Genomic DNA, 21,157 nt, shown 5'->3' with positions numbered 1-21,157 from the left:
ATGTATTTATGATCAGGTACAAAATATTCCTCATTGGCCTGTTTAAAAAGGGTTTGGAGGACAAACAGAATTTGAACAAAATGTTAATAGTTTTTTGTTTGTTTTTTTTTCATCTGAACGCTTTTCCAGGAAAAAGTCCGATTTTAAAGGAATTCATTTATTTGTAAATTAGCCTTTAAATTAGTCAAATGTGTATTTTCAAGCATAATGTTATACATGTATTTCATAAACAATAGGCTATCCATCATACAGAGGAATGTGTTTTTTGTAAGCAGGAAGTAGATTACTATTCAACTCTCTCACACCTGCTCATTCAGTGGCGTATACATATCGACTGAGGAATTTCAAAGGGGAGTAAACATAAATTCCAAGGGTGGGGGAAACCCAAATCAAGGGCTTAAAAGAGTGATCTAACTCAAGCTCTTCAGATCTTTTCTCTGTGTGGATTAACACTCTCTTAACAACACTTTAATACTTTATGAGATACTGGACTACTTCCAAAGTTCAAAAATGATCAAAATATGTATTTTCGCTTTCGTTACACTCCTCATTTTTCACGTGGAGACAGAGGCAGGTGAGTGATAGTGCTTTCAAGGAATTTGCAATAGATCTTTTAAATTGAATGCGCTCTATTGAATGCGTTAATGATCCGCCAGCATGTTGTTATTTGACTCTGTAAAAATGTGCTGATGAAATGTTGAGCAACTGCTTTAAAATATATATATTTTTTAATTACATAACCCATTGATTGCATGGACTAGTATCACTTTAAAAATTAAGATTATGTTTCATGATCAAGGGTACAATTGTAGTACAAAAACAAGATGGACCTCATTACTTGTTCAGTTATGGGCCTATCCTATAGCTGAATTTAAATTAGAAACCCTTGAAGTAGCTGTCTTAATGCATGTTAAGTCCTTAATGCTACACTAACACTACAATACCGTTTACTATTGTTTTGGCATTTTGGACATTAGTGGAAAGTTTGACACAGCCTGTAGATGTGTAAAGACGTGAATAACTCTTTCCCCTCTGTATCACAGGTAGTTGCTGCCTCAGTTACACTAAAAGACCCAGACGCTGTGCAGTTCTGAAAGGCTATGATATCCAACCTATAACTGGCGGCTGTGATCTTGCAGCTATTATGTAAGTATTTTTTTATTTTGCATACATGTTTGATGCACTCTATGTAAGTTTGAAATTGTATAATAAATGAGTATATATAATTGTACAAAAAAAGTGCACAAAGGCAAAATGTGTTTAGATTATTTCACCAATTGTGACAAATAGTAATAATACAGAATAAGCCTGTGTATTGTTATGCGTGAATATATGGAAAAATTGAATGTGCATTTCTAAGCTTTGTTATATTGAGTTTAAAGATAAAGCATTATCATTTGCATTTATAACAGATTTTTTTTTCTGATTTAGCAAAAATTCTTTCTTTGTATATTTTGCGGGTTGAATTTGCAATGCCATGAATGAACTGTGTAGTCCTTTATTTTATGGACATAATAAGGATAATAATGTCTCTGGTGCTTGAGGTCATGGCATGTTATGTCATTGCAGTTTCCACACCGAAAAAGGAAAAGAAATCTGCGCTGACCCAGTACAAAATTGGACGCAAAACAGAGTCAAGTGCCTAAAGTAAGAGAAAGTGACTTATAAATCACTAACATGAAAGAATGCAGTCTTATATTTTGTGCTTAAAAAAATAAATTGATGGAAAAAATGTTCTGTCCCCTATAGGATGAAAGCAGCAAGAGTGAAGGACACGGGCATTAGACATCCATATTAGATAACTTGTTACTTTTAAAGTTACAGTACTATATATATATATATATATATATATATATTCTTTATTGGCATTACTTATGTGCACTTTCTGTATTTCTGTATATAAACAGAGTATTTATAGAGGGCGGAATACAAGCTACTATATAGCTAGTTTGCTATGTATTTTAGACCTTTTTGTGTTTTTTTGTGTGTTTTTTATTTTACTTTTTTACGAAGCAAAATAATTTAGAGCTTTTTGTATTGATAACTATCACACTAATTTTTTTTGCTAATTCAAATACTATTTAAATGTTTCTTATAAAGAAATAATATATTTAAAGGAATTATATATTTGATAAGAATGATTCTACCATTCACAAATGTTCTCTTGAACCTTTATTTTGGAATGTTGCCTTTGGTTACTCATTGCTGCCCTCTTCTGTTCAAGTCTTGCCCTTGACAAAGTAGGAAATGTAGTTTTCCTCTTAATATAAAATTAAATAAACATTTTATGCAATTTTATATATAAATTGTTTGTTTTCTATTACATTTCACTTATATTTTCTGTATTTACTGTATTTTTAAATAAAGGTCCTTTATTTCACTCAATTTCTGTGATGAACTACAACAATACACTAGCACTACAATGAAAATTATTATACAGGGTGGGCCATTTATATGGATACACCGTAATAACATGGGAATGGTTGGTGATATTAAAGTCCTGTTTGTGGCACATTAGTATATGGTCACCACCCATCTTGAGGAGTTTGCCCCCTCACATATACTAATGTGCCACAAACAGGACTTTAATATCACCAACCATTCCCATGTTATTACGGTGTATCCATATAAATGGCCCACCCTGTACAATGGATTTTAGTTTAAAAAAAGTTTTTTTTGTTTGTTTTTTTGTTTTACAAATCAAAACATTTTAGAGCTCTTTTTATTGAGAATGGTTACTAACTATTCAATTACATTTTTGTAGGACTGCACGATAATGGTTAAACTGATAATCACGATTATTTTGACAAGCATGATTAATATCAAGGAATCAATCAAACAGTCTTTGAAAAGGTTTAGATGTCAATGGAGTGAAAACACTGAAATACCTAAAAATCTTCGACTGGTTATATAATATGGCTTTCCGTAAAATAACACACCAAATACAAACAGCCAAGCATGTCATCAAGTTAAAATGAGCGTATGCAGTCCTGTAAAAGACTGGACAATCTATAACTGAAAGGATTTTGGAGCATAAAAAATAGGATTTTGTCTAATATTACCTGCACATTTAGCAAAAGTTACGAATGGTTGTTTAAAAGAGCCTTGTTCATGTACGTTTGGATCAAGAATCAAGACCGGCCCAACCAGAATGCTAACCTTTTCGAGCCAGTTTACTACAGACGGTGTTGGATTGCTGGAATTCTGCAGATCTTCTCTTATTTCAGTTACATGCAGCTTTACACTAAAAGTTCCTGTTAGTCACTTCTCTCACAATGATCAGTTGCTCAATGTAGTTTAGTAAAAGCACATCCTTGTTGAGTTGTTGTTACAGTATGTTGCACGCCAACATTTCTGATCTGCTGTTTTCATTAAGACACAAATGTGCTCTTTATTGTGCACTTAAGGATCTAAAAGCGCATCTAATATGCTCTGATTTGCACAGCACAAGTAAAGAATAGGGGGATTTTATTTACCACTTCCTTCTCCTCCACCAGTTTTAGGTTTCAACCTAAAGGTGGTTTTTTTTTCACTCAACTGATATTTTCCTTAAAGGGAAAGTTCACCCAAAAATGAACTACTCGTCAATGTTGTTCCAAAGTTTCTTTCTTCTGTTGAACGCAAAAGAAGATATTTTAAAGAATGTTTGTAACCAGACAGTTGACGGTAGCCATTGACTTCCATAGTAGGGTAAACTAATACTATGGAAGTCAATGGGGTCCATCAACTGTCTGGTTACAAACATTCTTCAATATATATATATATATATATATATGTGTGTGTGTGTGTGTGTGTGTGTGTGTGTGTGTGTGTTCAACAGAAGAAATAAACTCATACAGGTCTGGAACATGAGGGTGAGTAAATGACATTTTAGATTTTAGGGTCAACTATCGCTTTATAAAATCTGTGCTCTTTATTTAGGATATAACACAAGTGCATCTAATGTAACGGTGAAATCATCAGTTCTCAACAAAGTGATTCAAGAGTTTTTAACAGTTTGTAAGATAATTCTTACTGCACAATGAATATATTTTGATAATACACAAACATGCCCATACAGTAAAAGAAAAATAAAACAAGGAATTTTTTATTCACCACTTCCTTCTTCTACACCGCCAGTTTGGTTCCAGTTTTTTTCCAGTTCAGATTGCACCTTTAACACAGGCAAAAAGGTAAGCTTATCACACATATTTGTTTGAAGTAGATCATGATGTGTGTAACTTACACACTAATTACAAGGGCACAAAAAGGTTATTATTATTAGTATTATTTAAATTATTGATTTATTATTATTCAGAATGATTTATACATGTATTATGTATCATAAAATACATTTAACACAATAAACAACACAGTCTGAAAAATAAAACCAGAAGAAAAGAAAAAGACAAAAAAGAGGAAAAGTATTCTCTTTTGTTTTCACAAATGCAAATCCAAAATCCAAAATTTGGGGATAGCCTCAGGGCATTACACTGTTGTCACAGAAGTCCACTGAAGGCGAGTGTGTGAGAACCCATGGGCAGTTTATTTACAAAAATGTGAATACAAAAATAAAAATTAAAAACCAGGAACATGACAATGGGAAAACTTCAAAAAACATGGACATGAATACAAAACTCCCAACCAAACGTGACAACTGTAAAGTACTTTTTCCACAAAATGTAACAGTTTGTTTTATATAATAATAACCATTAAGGGCTTTTTAGTGATTTCGAATACAAATAAATTACATTTTGGTATACATATTGCACATTTTTGTCTGCATGATGCCATGCAAAACAGAAGTCTACAACATACTCCATCATAATCCATTGTCCATTACCTTTGAGAGTTACTTTCCATGGGAACATTTTGTGAAGTGTAATTTGTGTAAAAAAAAAATGTATTGCATAATTCAGTCCAAAAAAAAAAAAAAAACAGATAATACAGAACAAAGAACAAGAACATGTGGGAGATACAGTGGAAAAATATATATTACAATGTACATAAAAATTGTTCTATAATACAAGATGTTTTCCATGCTTTTTTATTGGAGGAGATTTATAATGACTGTAATGACAATAGTAAATGTAAATCACAAGCAAATACTTTGCAGTTAGGTTTGAATTTAAGGTATTTTGCATTGTGAATATTTACCCATCATACAAATAAAGCTTAAGATGTCGATCTAGCTCCTTATTGTCAGAAACATTAGAGTGAAAAAGAAATTGCTGACAAAAATATTAGGCTACACAGCTGGTGTAACACAAGAAGTGAAGGTGAACACATTTAGTGGAAGTACTACTACAGGACATTCAAACACCATTGAAGAGCTGAAATGTCACTACTTTTTGTCAACGCAGAAATTGTGGACCTGCAGAAGTGTAAAGGCGAACTAACAGCTAAAGTTTCCGAACAAGCAACAACGATATCTCAGTTGGAAAACAGAATAGTGGAAGCAGAGCGATAAAAACGCCGGTGGTGCCTCCAGAAATGGAAAATGAAAATGTCAAGATCAAAGTGACAGAGATCTGCAAAGGAGTGGTAGCCTACCTGAGCTTGCGGGAAAAAATGAGCGAGGCGGTGGACGTTGCTCATAGATTGGGCATGACGGTGTCGGGTCGCGCGAGGGCCATTATCATCCTCGCTGCCGCGCTGACTTCATCATTCTGGAAGAGTACCTGAAAGAACGCAAAATACGCTTCGGAGAAGACCTGACAAAAGAAGAAAAAGGATCCCGTGCACTACTCTGGCCTTATGTACAAAAAGCACGCAACGAAGGTAAAAATGCTTACTTCATCGGCTCTATAAGCATACGTTGCAAAGAAATCGTTCCAGAAAAAATACATAGGATACTTCCTGATTCCTGCTAGTATAAATTTAGAAGGAGAAAAGCTAAGCTTTCTTTTTCTTTCTTTTTGGACTCTTTTTATTTGTTTTTGTTTTGCCGTTTGATGGTTTTGAAATTATGTTCCATTAGAGGTTTGAGGAACTTGGTCAAAAGAAAAGCTTTTTTTCTTTTTAGCAAAGAATGCAAAAGCGACTTAATTTTCATTCAAGAGTCTCATTCGTGCCCTGAGGATTTGAAATTTTGGGGAGGTGAGATGTGGTTAGCTCATGGGTCAAGTCACTCCGGTGGAGTTGCAATTTTGTCACATACTTTCCATGGAAAATGTGTATGGAGCAAGGGTGACCCTAAATGACATTGGATAATGCTACTGCTTGATATAAATGATTGTAAATTCATTATTGTTAATGTTTAGGGGTACTGTTCAAAAGATGCAAACACTTTGTTATTAGGTGAAATTGAAGACTGCTTTTCTGCCATGAATAATAACCCTAATGATGTGGTGATTTTTATTTGGTCATGAATGGTTCAATGGATAGATTTCCTCCAAACAGTGAATCCAGTGATCTTTTAAGTTACAGCCTTGACTTGATTGATATCTGGAGGGTAAAAAAACCCTCAACTAAACAGTTTACTTGGAGCAACAAAAATGTCTCATTACAGTCGCGTATTGACCTTTGGTTGGTTTCCTCAGACTTAGAGCCTTTTATTTTAGAAACATCTATATTGCTTTAACTGACCATACAATTATTAGCCTTAAAGTTGCATTGTCTGGGCGTAAGGATCATAGAATTAGTGGAGGATACTGGAAGCTCAATAATTCATTGCTAAATTTGAAGACTTGAAATCCATTATAGAAAGACTTATCCAAAATCACTGGAACTCTGCAATTAATTATGGTGAATTTGGTAAACAATGGGAACATTTGAAATTTGAAATAGGGTGTGCTGTTAGGACCTATGGTAAAAAAAATAAAAAATAAAAAGCTAAGAAGGGCAGACTTAATTGAAATTTCAGCTGAAATTAATAATTTAATGGAGAGAGCCACTTTAACTGTTGAGGATCAGGCCACTTTGAATAAACTCCAAAATAAACTATAACAAAATATATGAAGAAAAAGCCAAGGGGGCCTTTATTAGATCAAGAAAGAAGTGGTTAGAGATGGGAGAAAAAAATAGTAAATATTTCTTTAGTCTTGAAAAAGAAGGGTGGAGGTAAATGCGATTAGGAAAATGAAAATTGCTGGTGCTGTCTGTGAGGATACTACTCTTATGCATATAACACATTTTTTTTGGTAAGTTGTATGAAAAGGATTCTAATGCTATTGACCCTTTTCCTAATCTAAATTCTATTACTTCAAAAAAAAAAAAAAAAAAAAAATTGTTAATAATTCTAGATGTTCAAATAATATATCATTGGAAGAAGTTAAAGAAGGGATTAATAACTTGAAAAATAACAAATCTCCAGGGAGTGATGGGTTGACTTTAGAGCTATATAAAACTTATTGTGTCTACATTTTTGTATATCTACATTTTTATTGGCAGTGTATGAAGAATCATTTGTCAATGGATGCCATACAATGAGAGAGGGTGTTATTACTCTAGTACCAAAATCCCATAAAGACACTCTTTTGATTGATAACTGGCGCCCAATCACATTATTAAATAACGACTATAAAATTTTGGCAAAACGACTAAAATATGGCCTGGATGATTTGATTGATGAGTGCCAGTCAGGATTTATGAAGGGACGACACATATCAAACAATGTAAGGCTAGTTCTTGATCGGATTAATTATCGTGATTTGGTTTTGGATCCTGCTCTAATTATGTTTTTAAAAGCCTTCGATACAGTTAGCCATAATTTCATTTTTAGTTTATTACATTTCTTTGACTTTAATAATTATTTTATCAATGCAGTGAGAACATTATAGGCTATGTAAGAGGAAGTAGTTGTGTTAAACTTTTTTCTGGAACAACACCTAAATTTCACAGAGGAATAAGAGGTTGCCCTATCTCACACTTTCTTTTTTTTTTTTTTTTTTTTTTGATAGTTACTCAGGTTTTAAATGTAATGGTCAACCAGAATAATATGATTAAAGGTATTATAATTCATGATAAAGAAATAAAAATTTCCCAATTCGCAGACGACACCACGGTTTTCCTAAAAGATCAATCGGAAGTTCCTAAAGCATTGGAGACCATTCAAGAATTTTCTCAGATTTCAAAATGTGAAATATTGTCTTTAAAAAATATTGATAAAACAGCGATCTGTGGAATTCAAATTAAAGATGTAGGGCCTAGTTAATTATTTGGGAGTAAAAGTATCCTTGAATTCAAATATGGTTATAACAGAAATTAATTTAAACCCTATTAAAGATGTAATTAAAAAGAAATTCAATTCTTGGTTGGCAAGAGATTTGTCTCCTACTGGTCGAGTTTTATTATTAAAGGCAGAGGGTCTATCAAGAGTTTCTTATCTCTTTTCTGTAATGGATTGTCCCAAGTCATTATGTTCCTTATTAGATAAATTATTATATAATTTCATATGGAAAAATAAATCACACAAAATTAAAAAGGTGGTTCTAAGAAATAGGATTAGTGATGGAGGTCTTGGGAGTTGTTGATTTTACCCTATTTAACCATGTGTTAAAAGTAAATTGGTTAAAAAGATTCTATATGGAATATATTTCCTAATTTTGTTTTTAAGAAAATTGGAGGTATTGAATTTTTGTTATAGTGCCCCTGCACTTGGTAAACTACCCATTAAATTAGCAAAAATTCACCAACAGGTTTTATTATCATGGTTACTGGTTTACAAACATAATTTTTCACCTAACCGTTGTTTTATTTGGAATAATTAGAATATCATTTACATATTTACATTATTTACAATATTATTTACATTATTTGGCATAAATAAAATAAATAAATAAATAAACTACTACAGGACTGAAAGAGAATGTTCCTCCTCTTGGCAAAAAGAGGATTAGGGATGTATGTAGATGTAACATTTCGGTTAAATTGACTTAAATATTTATTACAAGGGTAATAATTATGAAACAGAAATTTATTTGGCACTGTCCATGTGAAGTGTAGGCTACATCTGATCAACAAGCCTGTTAGGAGGAACCACTGATCTATTTAATTTCATTTTATATAGATCAGTGGAAGGAACCATAGGAAGGAACTAGGAAGTGACGTTTAGATCTGCGCCAGTGCGCCTGCGCGAGTGTGTACGTGCAGTGTGTGTTCCACCCTAACCGGTGTAGGCGACCAAGCGCGTGGAGAACATTCAGGACATTCAAAATTCGCTTTTGCAAGTAAGTACTGGCATTTAAACAACACACACATAAGAAGAAACATTCATTTACAGGACCAGTATTCTCATGTAAAAGCAAGAATGTTGCACTTCAATATGCCTCTACGCTCCATCTTTTATGAATTAGCAGGATGGCTGCAATGACAGCTCGGTGAGAATATCGTGTAACGTTACTGTCATTGAACCTCGTCCCATGCTGTGGGTGAATAAATAAGTTGATTGTTGTTGTATGTTTTTTAGCGGTTTACACTATTGTTAAAATGTTAAACATACACATTACTTATGTGGTTAAAACTAGAAAGATCAGTAGATAGTCTCTTTGACGATAATTATGTAGGCGGAAATACAGACCTAAAATAGAAAATTAAATGGATAATAAACAACAATAAAAAGGTCTTACTTTGCATAAAATGATCTGAATTTAATATTAATTCGTGCTTAAGGTTGTGTTCTATTAATTATTTCTCTAGAACATTGGCTGAAGTAATGATGAACTATATTTCTGGGCCACGAGCACGTGGGCAGGAAGTGCTAAAAATCTTTGACCTTCAAGTGTTCTATAAAGAGTAATAAATGAATTTGCCTTATTTTCTTATATAAACCTAATGACTACTTTACATACAGCCAAAAATAAATTAAAAAATGTAGCCTATTCATATTCGTCCTTGCTGCATGTGCTGTAACAAGGAACTTCCTTGTAACCTTGTAACCTTGTAGTCTGGAGATGAGAATAACGTTAAAAAATATATTTTCTAATTTTGTTGGTTCTCAATGCTCTGCATTAAGTGTTTTATAAGCTGATTTACAATAGAAATCATTATGAACCCTCCTCCATATCAATGTCTGATGCTGTTTGTGACTCTCACATGTCTTGAAGGATAATATCTTCATGCTTCCATGTCTAATTGAGCTTAAATTGCATTTATGCATGGAAGGGGACACCCCCATCCCCCCCATACTCATTGGGCTGACATGTTGATCACCTTTGCTGGATGAATAAATTAATTGGACTTAGAATAGAGAGGAGATTGTAATTTCATTTTTTTATTTGATTATTAAACCCGCTTTATACTTTTTATAATTATTTTTCTGCTCAAGGTCGTTGAAACGTGATGAATGCTGTTTTGTGCTCAAGAACCTTGAAATATCATTGGCATCATCAAGGGTACAATCAAACTAAGGCAAAAGTTGGATTGGGTTTGGCTTAAAGTTTATTTAGGAGTGTCCTGACTCATTCGTTGGCCTTCTAGCGTTTTTGTAATCTGTCAAAACTCTTTCCTGTGAAATTGGCGCCAATTGTGGCTGTTGGTGGTTGAATTAGTAGGAAGTTATCTTAGCCACATGCAACTAACTACTTCCTCTAATGAAACAATTTGTTTTTGTCATTCAAACAATTGTAGATTCAGTTGAATGCAGAAAAATTATATAATAAACCTCAGAACAACAGACATTATTGGGAAGTATGTCCTGCAACAAGTATTTTTTGACTAATTATAAAGCCACAGTTTTTACAAAGACTATCTCTCAAAAAAAAAAAAAATTTGGGTCATAAACCTGTGGCTCTAATTTTTCTGTCATTGCTTGTTCATCTGGATAGTTGCTGTTTAATATACCAGTTTAAACCTTAAACCAATGCACGCCAACACAATACATTTTTCTTTACATTTCTCCTCTGCCATAATCTAGCTGTATCTGGCATTGTACTGTATACTTTAAATATTTTTGGATTTGGGTTGAATTGCCTATGTTTCTCTTGTTAAAAGATGCTTTAGTTAAAGCAACTACTAAATACGTAAATGTAAAAGTAATTTTGTATTTTTCCATCTGTATTTGTCACTCTTCCTTTAGTTAGTGTTAATGGGTTATTGGGCCACTAGATTTAAACTAAACATAGTATTTCACAATTAGTTGGCTAAATGTTTTTGGTGCACGTCACATTATCAACATTATATAATCGCCATATTGATTCCTATCACTGCTTTAACTAGCTCTGGAGCCGCTGTAGAGGGCGGCTCTGGGTTTTGGATGCAGTTCAACGAATCAAAAGACAAGTCCTTTTTTCAGTGGATAAATAATGTTTGGACTTTGAACAAGTAGGTCTGTGTTTAGAGTCTTTAAAAAAGGGCTCTTTGTCTGATCTTGTGAGAAACTTTGTTGCTAATATCTCTTCCATTTCAGATTCCATGGCGGGAACAATTACCCAAGCCAAAATGAAGTTTTCGAGAATAGTAAGTTCTGTTTTGAACAAACTTGTCATTGACTTTTTGTCTATTTCTCTGGAATTTGAAGCTTAATTATTTCCCCCCCCCCCCCGTTAACAGGTAAACGGTCGCTCATACAGCCGGTTCAGTCAGAATCCTGATGGAGACAGCAGTCGTGTGGAGGTGAAGCTCTCTGTGGAAGGTGAGGAGGAGGAAATGGATGGTACAGAACAAGGACACGTGCAACGCGACGAGTACATGAGATCCAGTGTTTCTGCGCCATTGACCAAGTGGAGGATTCTGGTTTGCGTGGGTGTAATACTGACTATCTTCTGTGTGGGTGAGTGTTTCTGTAGTTTATTCAGTTCTTTACCATATCCTAATGTCATTAAATATCATTCAGTCATTATTAAAGAATAAAAAAACTAGCGGCCTTATGGTCGTTTGAACACATTTATAATGATCATGTTAGTTAATCTACAATGGGCGCTGGATGCTGGCATTTTAGAGCTGCCAGAATTACATCATGTAAATTCATCCACTTCTTCTGAAGGACATGAAAGTAAGTGGCCAGTGAACTGGAAGAAGAATAGAGTAAACTTTATAGTTACCTATATGTATCTGATATGTATAAAATCAAATTACGTCCATCAACGTAAGTGTGTATTTTACAAACTTTCTCTTGTACTCGTGTGTATTTAAATGTCTGAAACATTATGTGGTTGAAAACAATGAACAGTTGTGATGTTTGACAAGTACAGAGCGCATTTGTCTCTGCTAGAGCAGATTTGAATTTAGCAGTTGATCACATGACACACTGAACATTATAATCACACTGATGTGATCGTATGCTCCAGGGAACAGCCTAGAGTGGTCACATCGGTGAGATCATATCATGGTGAGATCATATCATGATTTGATTAAGTGTACACTAGGGCTGGGCGATATGGCTGAAAACTGTATCACGATATAAGTGTTTCATATCGGTCGATATCGATAATTATTGAATTTTTTTATAACATATTTAAAATAAGGACCAGTCCAGGAGACAAATATATTACATTTAAAGATTATTTATTTTAAACTTAACCTACCTCTGATTATAATCCCATCAGTTATAAAGGCAGACATGTCAACACGACCATGAAAAACTCAAAAGTCTAAAATCACAATGAACACTTAACAATTATCTCTTAACATTAAGGTGCAAAATTAAAGAATACGTAAGAAATGCTTTATAAAGGGGTGGGCGATATGGCAAAAATATAATATTACGATTTATTTCTATAAATCTATTTTTCTATTTTCTATAAATTATACATTGATACTTATTAAAGCTATTAATAAAGTTATTAGTCAAGAGCAGTGAGTGATTTTCTCTTTACATTTTGTTGTTTTATTAACATTAAAGGGATAGTTCTCCTAAAAATTCTAATTTTCATAATTTACTCTCTCACGTTGTTTTAAACTCGAATAAGTTTCTTTCTTCTGTTGAAAATAAAAGTTATTTGGAAGAATGACCAACAGTTGATGTACCCCAGTGACTTCCATAGTGTATTTTTCTCCTGTGGAAGTCCATGGGGACCAGCTACTGTTTGGATACCCACATTCTTCAAAATATTAATATTAGAAAATATTAGAAGGCAATTAATACAGGTTTGGAACAACATTAGAGTGCGTAAATAATGAGATAATTTTTATTTTTGGGTGAACTATCCCTTTAAGGACAAGCGGCAGCGTGTTTACTATTACTACTGTCTCTTTAAGAGCTGCGCGCGACGCGTCTATTATACACGCATTTGACAAGCAGATTTTCTCTCAATTTTCTCAAGTTTGCTTTCACTTTAGACATATCCGACTAGTTTATGTAAACCTTGTGTGTACAGTATTAGCAAAATAAGACTCGAAAGATAACTTAGTATTCAGGCGCTGGTAGACAGGCTTTTAGTGCATGTGAGCTTCACATGTATGCGCTGAGAAACGCACACGCTAGAACAGCGCATCAGCAGCACGCGAATAACAGAGAAACTGACGACGGTCTTGCATAATCTGCAGATGACATTGGTCTGACTACGGTCGGTCAGACTTTAAGTCAGGCGAGCTGACTTTTCCTGTTTTATCTAGTTACTAGAGAGTGAGTGCCTTTGTTCATGCAATCAAACTTGCTTTGCTGGTTTCTTCCGACGAAAAAAAAAAAAAAAAATATCGAACGTTTTATCGAACGCATTTTTTATTGATATTGATTACGTGTCTATCGCGATACATATCGTTATCGTTTTATCGCCCAGCCCTAGTGTACACCCATACTTTTTGTTCATCCAAAGTTTGCCAAATCTATGACATTCCACATTATACAGTAAATTCCATTTTTATGTCTGGATTCCATGATTCCACATTGCGGAAAGGTGATCAGGTGATCTTGTATGATTCTTGGTTTATGTGCATTATCCCATGCACTTCATAAATTGTTTACTGTTTACCATGTAAATATAAATAAACAGATATGAAATTGATTTAATTCATTTGTTAAAAGTGATATAAATGTGTCCAGGGATGATGGTCAGTTCAGTACAAAAATGCTTGACCCCATAATGCTGTGAGTGACCAATCAAAATGAAGTGTTTCAGAGAGCCATGCAATAAGTAATTATTGTTCTCAGTTTTATCCTAGGACTCATGTGAGAAACTACTCTCTTGTTTATTTTTTTCTCTTTTTTTTTTTTCTTGTGCCAGGTTTAGTCATTGGATACTATGTCCACCGTAAATCTGAGTTGCCTTCCTGCTCTTTGGAAAACTCTGAAGGTCAGCCAGCTCAAAAGATTCAAAACACTGAAGTTCAGCCAACTCAAAAGGTTCAAAACACTGAAGTTCAGCCAACTCAAAAGGTTAAAAACACTGAAGTTCAGCCAACTCAAAAGGTTCAAGAAAATCAAGATGTTAATTATGATGCTCCTGTACCCTCTATGGATTGGAGTGACATTGTTAAACTTCTGAATGATAAACTGTCATCTGAAAACATCAAAGCAAAATTAAGGTATCTTTTAAATCATTAAAATGGTAACACTTTAGTTCAGGATACAATTCTCACTTTTAACTAGCTTATTAGCAAACATTTTACTAGGATATTGGCTGATTATTAGTACTTATAAAGCACATAATATGTGATTAATATTATTAATGCCTTATTCTGCATGACCTTATTCTACATCCCTAATCCTAACCAATACCTAAATTTAACAATAAAACAACTAATAATAAGCAGTAATTAAGAGTTTGAAGCACAAGTTGTAGTTAATAGTGAGAATTGGACCCTAAACTAAAATGTTACCTTTAATATTATTGATTATTGTTAGCATTGTCAGTTTAAACATTTAACACAATTGTGAATGAGTAAATGTACACATCTGCTATTGTTCTTTTTTGACTTTCCATTGTTCTTCCATCAAGTGAGAATTCCCAGAGGGACCGTTATGCAGGATCACCTGTAGATAACAAGTTAGGTGACAAAATCCATGATCTTTTCACGGAACTGAAAATGGAACCCTGGGTTGATGAGCACTATGTGAAGCTACAGTTTCCTAACAGGTCAGTAGGCTCTCCAGAAACACTGTACGATAAAAAGAAATCACTCTGCAACCAGCAAGTATACTCTGGCAACTGCACAGCAGTTGAACACCGTAAAAAACGCATAGCAACACGTTAGAACACCTTAGTAGCTGCAGTCATAGTTCTTCCATCTTCCTTTGATTGTGCTATTTGTAATCTGGACTGTTTTTAACCCTAAAAGCGCCAGTCCAAACAAAGTGTGGTTTGGTTCAGAGGAGATCGGAAGTCCAAAGGGTTTCCTGGCTTACAGTGAAACAGGACGTAAAAAGGTGAGCCTTCATATTCCTCTGCAGGAAACAATTGACATTCTTTTTTTGCTTGTTTTGTCAGTCATGTAGTTGTCCCATGACTTGCATTCTCAATTATTTTCTCAAACAATTATATTCACAGGGCAGAGTGGTGTACGTCAACTATGGTGAGCTTGCTGACCTGCAGACTGTGACGAACGAATACAAAGTAAATCTAAATGGGTCTGTCGTACTGATGAGAGCTGGAAAAATCAGCATGGCACAGAAGGTGATGCATTAAGTTAATTTTCTTTCTGAACTATTAGTGTTTTGCTAGACACTCATGGTTAAATGTGCCCAACTCCATTTACAGTAACAGTCTATTAATAGCAACATACTTTTTGCTAGTGCTGATCAAAATATGTTTGTCACCATTTTAGGTTATGAATGCTGCTAAGATGGGTGCAGTAGCAGCTCTGATCTACCCAGACCAGGCTGACTATAAAACAATGTCTGAGGACACTGATCTCTATGGTCATGTAAGTTATGCAGAAGAATGAAATTCATATGGTTGTGTTGACTGTTTTGCTATTACAACTTCTTTAATTTAAATAAATAAATATTTATTTCAAATTGAAAGACTAATTATATTTTATTTTATAATATATTTATTAGAATGTTTTTTTAGATAATGGCAAAGGCAATATGAATTGCCTGTTAAATTTTGACTTTACAATACATTAAAAATCAGTAACAGTGATGGTTTGAACTGAATTTAAAAATGAATTGAACAAGTAAAATCATAAATGTTTTATTCATTCATTCATTCATTCTGGTCATTAATTACAGGTCCACCTTGGATCAGGTGATCCTTACACCCCAGGATTCCCGTCTTTTAATCACACACAGTTTCCTCCAATCAGGTCCTCTGGTCTTCCAGGAATTCTCGCCCAGACGATTACTAATAAAATGGCACAACAAATATTTGCGTACGTTATAGTTTTGGTTTACTTTGATCACATTTTAAAAAAAAATCTTTTTCCAGAAACATCAAACTGAATTGGTATTCTTTAATTTCTCACAGAAAAATGCAACCAAGCAAAGTTCCTGATCATTTTAGAGGTAACTTCCCTGATTACAAGTTGGGACAAGAAACTGACATAGTAGACGTAGCTGTCTATAATAAGCTTGTTGACACCAAGATCCATAACGTGTTTGGAGTCATCAAAGGATACGTTGACCCTGGTGAGTTTCTACATTTTGCTTAAATAAGTCTAGGGATCTGAACGTCTTCAGTCTCATTGTGGTTGTCTGAATCCGTCAGATCGCTATGTCGTGATTGGAGCGCAGAGGGACTCCCTGAGCTGGGGATATGCCAAGTCTACAGTTGGCACTACTCTTCTGATGGAGCTTGCAAGGGTTTTCACAGAGTTGAAGAAAGGTATGTTCTTCTCTACCTGTGTTCAAATGCAGTCTGTCAGTAGATTGTGGCATGTGTTCACTCCTTGTCCTCTTCACCTTAGATGGTTTCAAACCCAAAAGAAGCATTGTGTTTGCCAGCTGGACTGCAGGGGATTTTGGTAACGTTGGAGTTACTGAATGGCTTGAGGTTTGTGTGCCAATGTCATCTGTGCTTGGCAATAATTGCAAGCAGTTTGTTTTAAAGCTCAGTTACGGTTTTGTAACGTGTTGTTTCTTCTGTGTTAAACAGGGATACTGGGCATCACTGGACAGGAAAGCCTTTACCTACATCAGTTTGGATGGGGTTGTTACTGGTAAGTTTACTGAGTGCAAGTGATCAAAGTTTATTATAGGCTTTTGTACAACAAATTACAAATGTTTTATATATATATATATATCTCTATTAAGGTTTGTCACGATATCTCAATGTGTTTCCGTACCAAGTTGTACAATTTCCTGTAAAGACAGAATGTCATGACTGTTTTTTTGTTGTATTAATTCTTCACTGTTTACACATAGATATTATTATTATTAGTAGTAGTAGTAGTAGGGGTCCAAGAACTGAAGTGTTTGTACTGATCCTTCTATTTCCTCTTCTTCTGCTTCCTCTTTCTCTTTTTTACTTATCTACATAATTTGGCTAGGGCTAGCAGCATTTCAGACATTTCAAATGAAGGCTGTAATACAAATTATGTTCTTCAGGTTGAGAGTAGCAAGATGTTAAATTATTATACATCATTATCTTTTCCCAACAGTTTTTTATCAGTGTGAATGATGGAATAACTTGAAAAATAAATAATTAAATATCTCTGTTATGCCTTTTTCTGAATAGCATGCATTTCTGTAAACCATTCATTCAACACTTCCGAAATTCCAAGATGTTTGATTTTGTCATAAAAACACATCATATTGGAAAAGATACATGGCAGTTAATATTACCTAATACATAGTAGTGCCTATGCACCTGAGAAATTCTATGGTGATCATGTGGCGGACAAGTTCGAGTTCCGCTAATGTAATTTGTAGGTTCTTTCCCTACTCTTCTCCATATCCTTTAAAAAATGAAATGTTTCTATTTAATCATCAGGTGTGGGCTCCTTTAGAGCTTCTGCCAGTCCTTTGTTGCACACCCTTCTGCAGAACACCCTGAAAAAAGTCAAAAACAGTGGGTCAGATTCAAGCCTTCTCCAGAGTTACGGTGGAAGTTTGTCATCTCTGTGAGTAAATCTGCTTTGATTTTTGCTATAATGGATCGAAACATCAAGATAATCATGATTGTTTCTGTGGTGATATGCCATGCACATGCTCTTGAATCAGTTGTCGTTTTATGCCCAGTCTGACGCCAATGCAGATGGATGATGCTGCATATCCTTTCCTGGCCTTTTCTGGAATCCCATCTGTGTCTTTTAGTTTCATCTCTTCTCAGGTAAGTGTGTTTTGTAATGTTTTATTGGTCTGTCAATTTAACAATAAAAAAATTAATGAATTGATAAATTAATCATTGTGCCTAACCTTACTTAAGTTCCCCAAAAAGCCATTTTCTTACTATTCAAGCTCACTACCCTGTGCTTTTAAGAGACTGATGGCCCTAAGTGTTACTCTGTTCATAAAGGTCATCCAGATGTTTGCATACTCATTTTTCGATTTCTTTCACCAGGCCACTGGTGACTACGAGTATTTTGGAACCGATATGGATGGTAAAAGTGAACTGGATCGTGTCACCGGTCAGAATGTGGTTCAGCGGTCCTTGGTTGCTGCTCAGGTTGCTGGGCAGATGGCCCTCCGTCTCGTTCATGACCACATTCTCAAACTGGACGTTACCACGTATGGCAACGTGATCTCAGATCACGTGAGCGCCATCATCAGTCGTGTTAACAGTCTCAAATCTGACAAGGTAATGCTTTTTGTCATATGCATGATGGTTTTGCTATGCTGGTTTACTTAAACCAGTTTTGAATTTGCTAAATAACTTGCTCGTTTCTCAAAATTCTTTCAACAGGTCGATCAAATTGAGTCTTTGTCAACGGAGTGGCTGAACGCAGCAAAGAGCTCCTTTGGCCGTGCCGCAGCCTCTCTAGCTACTGACATCAAGGACAGCGACCTGGATGACATCGAGATGTGTCGCATAATCAATAACCGCATAATGAAGGTGAAGTTATTCTCTTGGCTTCTCTAGGCGCATCTTGTATCATTGATTGATGCATATTGGCCAAGTTCTCATGTTCTTGTCTTTTTTTTTTCCCTCTTTTAAGGTGGAGCATAATTTTCTGTCCCCTTACATCTCTTTGAGAGAGATCCCGTTCCGCCACGTTTTCTTTGGTAATGGGTGGCAAACCGCCACAGATCTGGAAAAGTACCTGGATGATGTGCATAAAAAAAAAGCAAGCTTCGACAAAGACCAGGTCCTAAGAGATTTTGCTCTACTTACCTGGACCATCCAGGGCTGTGCCAATGACCTGGCTGGAGATATCTGGTCCTTAGACAACGAGATATAGCATTTTTCAGCATTGCATCAACCAACCTGACATCGGTTTTGCTTAAAAGTGCTTTTCGATACACGCATAATCCTGCCACTATGAAAGTAGATTTGATTTGATTTGGAACAATGAATTTTGCCCAAGATGCTTCAAAATGTATGATAGGGCAGAGTTAAGTTAAATTGTGGAAGTTCTTTAAACATTGAGAACTATATTGAGATAATAAAATAAGAATAATATCTATATAATTTATTGATTATAATATCTAATTATTATACAAGTATTATTATTGCTTGACTAAGGATAAATAATATCATATTCTGCTATTATTCTGCACTTCTGAAAACTGATTTTAGGGTGCATTTCAAGTTCTAGTTGTTATTTTTCTCAAGATGTTTTTCCTCATCTATGACTCATTATCAAGTTGCATATGGAGTAAACCTTGCACTCGGCTGCTAGTTGGGGATTTTAGTTTCATGTAAAAAAACCCAAACTCAGACTTTGTGACCAACTGAGGGACATACTATATTTATTTCTTATTTATCAGTGACAGTGTTCACTATAAAAGTGTCTTCTTATTTTTTAAATTATCGGAAGCAGTGTCTTCCATAATTGTGACGGTTATACTGTCAGTTCTTAAAAGCAGCATCTGCTAACAGAAATGCATGTTACCAACAGCTGGCATCAGAAATGTCTCTTGTTACAGGTGCTTGAGGAAATAAGCTCAAAAGCACCTGTTTTATTACTCACGGAGCAGTTCCTCTTAAAAGTTTTTTTTTTTTTTAAGAAAAGCCATAAATTGGCAAAACTGAAACCAGAAAAAAAAAGTTTGGTCTGTTGAGTCATGATTTTGAATGGTTTTTAAGATCTTATCATTGAACTTGAAGTATCTTTTTAGTTCTCGTTGGTCTGAAACAATTCATTTAATTGGCAAAGCAGGTTTCCATTTGACCAAACTCGTGGGCTCAATATTTAAGTGACAACAGCATTTCTGTGTAACATTTATATTTCTATTCTAAAACCATTATCGGGAGCAGTGTCTTCCATAATGTGGAGTGTTTGAAGGTAGTTTTTGCCTACCAGCGTGTATATATCGAGGGCAGTGATCCTCATATTTCACTGTAGGGTGGATCAAATTATCGGGAACAGTGTTTCCCATAGTTTATGTAAATATTTTTCATTTTTTTTGTGTGGCTTTTTCCTGCTTTGTTTCTATTAATAACTTTAGATAACTACTGAAGTTGTGAGTTACATCTCGTCATGACTTTTGTTTATCAGAGTCAGTTTCTTTTCAGTGTTTCATTGGGTTCTTGTTTCAGATTTCACTTTTCTGGTCTGTTTCTGTTGCGATTTTGAAAAAGGTGTAATTATAATTTGAGTAGAAACTCAGATTTTTTCTTTTTGGTGGTTTAATTCTGTACTTATTTTTCTAAGGCAGATGTAATGAAAGAGGATGTGGTCATATTGCATAATGATTTAAATATGATGTATGACTGATTACCTTACTGCTGATTTTACGTAATGGTTTCATGTTTGAAGGCACTTCTGACAAAGTTTGGTGGACACATTTAGCAAATTATGCATACTATTCTGAAACTGTCTTTTCTCCTCTTTGTGGCACTTACCAGAAACAGAAATTGTTTGATCTTTCATAGCATGTAAAAATGTGCATGAATCAAATCTAAATTTAACTTTTACTTAGACAAGTGGGGATGATTTACCAAATTTATGTTTATCAAAATAAATAGCAGGGAAGTTGAAATTGATCTTTTGAATGTGTTGGGGTTACAACTATTTGATTACTTGTTAGAACTGATATCTGTCAAATCTGTCAACCTTAATTTGCTCTGCAATAAACTCTGGCATTGCTTGTATGTTTACTGTTGTGTAAGACTTTATTATTATTTTCTTACCTCACAAGACATAAAACAGATCTGTAGTGAAAAACATTGAACATATTTGTCTTTAATTTGGTCCTGATGGGGACAAACATTTGTGTTCATATTTGCTAAACTGAGGGCCAACATTTAAAAAAAAA

General features: G+C 34.5%; 2 protein-coding genes across 3 annotated transcripts; both read left to right on the top strand.

Annotated features, from left to right (window-relative positions):
• Window positions 1-345: 345 nt before the first annotated feature.
• Window positions 346-6,500, top strand: ccl20b (chemokine (C-C motif) ligand 20b). Of its 2 annotated transcripts, XR_013820136.1 has the most exons (5): window positions 346-574; window positions 1,044-1,146; window positions 1,570-1,647; window positions 4,120-4,172; window positions 5,343-6,500. XR_013820136.1 is itself a non-coding variant. In XM_079862691.1 (4 exons), the coding sequence occupies exons 1-4, from the start codon at window positions 511-513 to the stop codon at window positions 1,796-1,798; spliced, it is 294 nt and encodes a 97-aa protein (XP_079718817.1). In that variant the 5' UTR covers window positions 358-510; the 3' UTR covers window positions 1,799-1,901. The 2 variants fall into 2 exon arrangements, 1 of the variants encoding a protein (XP_079718817.1); XM_079862691.1 differs by lacking the exons at window positions 4,120-4,172; window positions 5,343-6,500 and adding an exon at window positions 1,750-1,901 and having other exon boundaries at window positions 358-574.
• A 2,552-nt stretch (window positions 6,501-9,052) lies between these two features.
• tfr1b (transferrin receptor 1b) lies at window positions 9,053-20,999 on the top strand. Its single transcript, XM_079863287.1, has 18 exons — window positions 9,053-9,149; window positions 11,327-11,376; window positions 11,470-11,689; window positions 14,082-14,382; window positions 14,796-14,933; window positions 15,136-15,223; window positions 15,345-15,470; window positions 15,622-15,720; window positions 16,031-16,170; window positions 16,266-16,426; window positions 16,506-16,622; window positions 16,705-16,790; window positions 16,893-16,956; window positions 17,730-17,859; window positions 17,978-18,068; window positions 18,300-18,536; window positions 18,642-18,791; window positions 18,895-20,999. Exons 2-18 carry the CDS (start codon window positions 11,332-11,334, stop codon window positions 19,135-19,137), a joined length of 2,436 nt encoding a protein of 811 aa, XP_079719413.1. The 5' UTR covers window positions 9,053-9,149; window positions 11,327-11,331; the 3' UTR covers window positions 19,138-20,999.
• The last annotated feature ends 158 nt before the right edge of the window (window positions 21,000-21,157 follow it).

The sequence above is a fragment of the Squalius cephalus genome (assembly GCF_949319135.1).
Source record: "Squalius cephalus genome assembly, chromosome: 25".
NCBI classification, from domain to species: domain Eukaryota; kingdom Metazoa; phylum Chordata; class Actinopteri; order Cypriniformes; family Leuciscidae; genus Squalius; species Squalius cephalus.
This window is presented reverse-complemented; position numbering and strand designations above follow the sequence as displayed.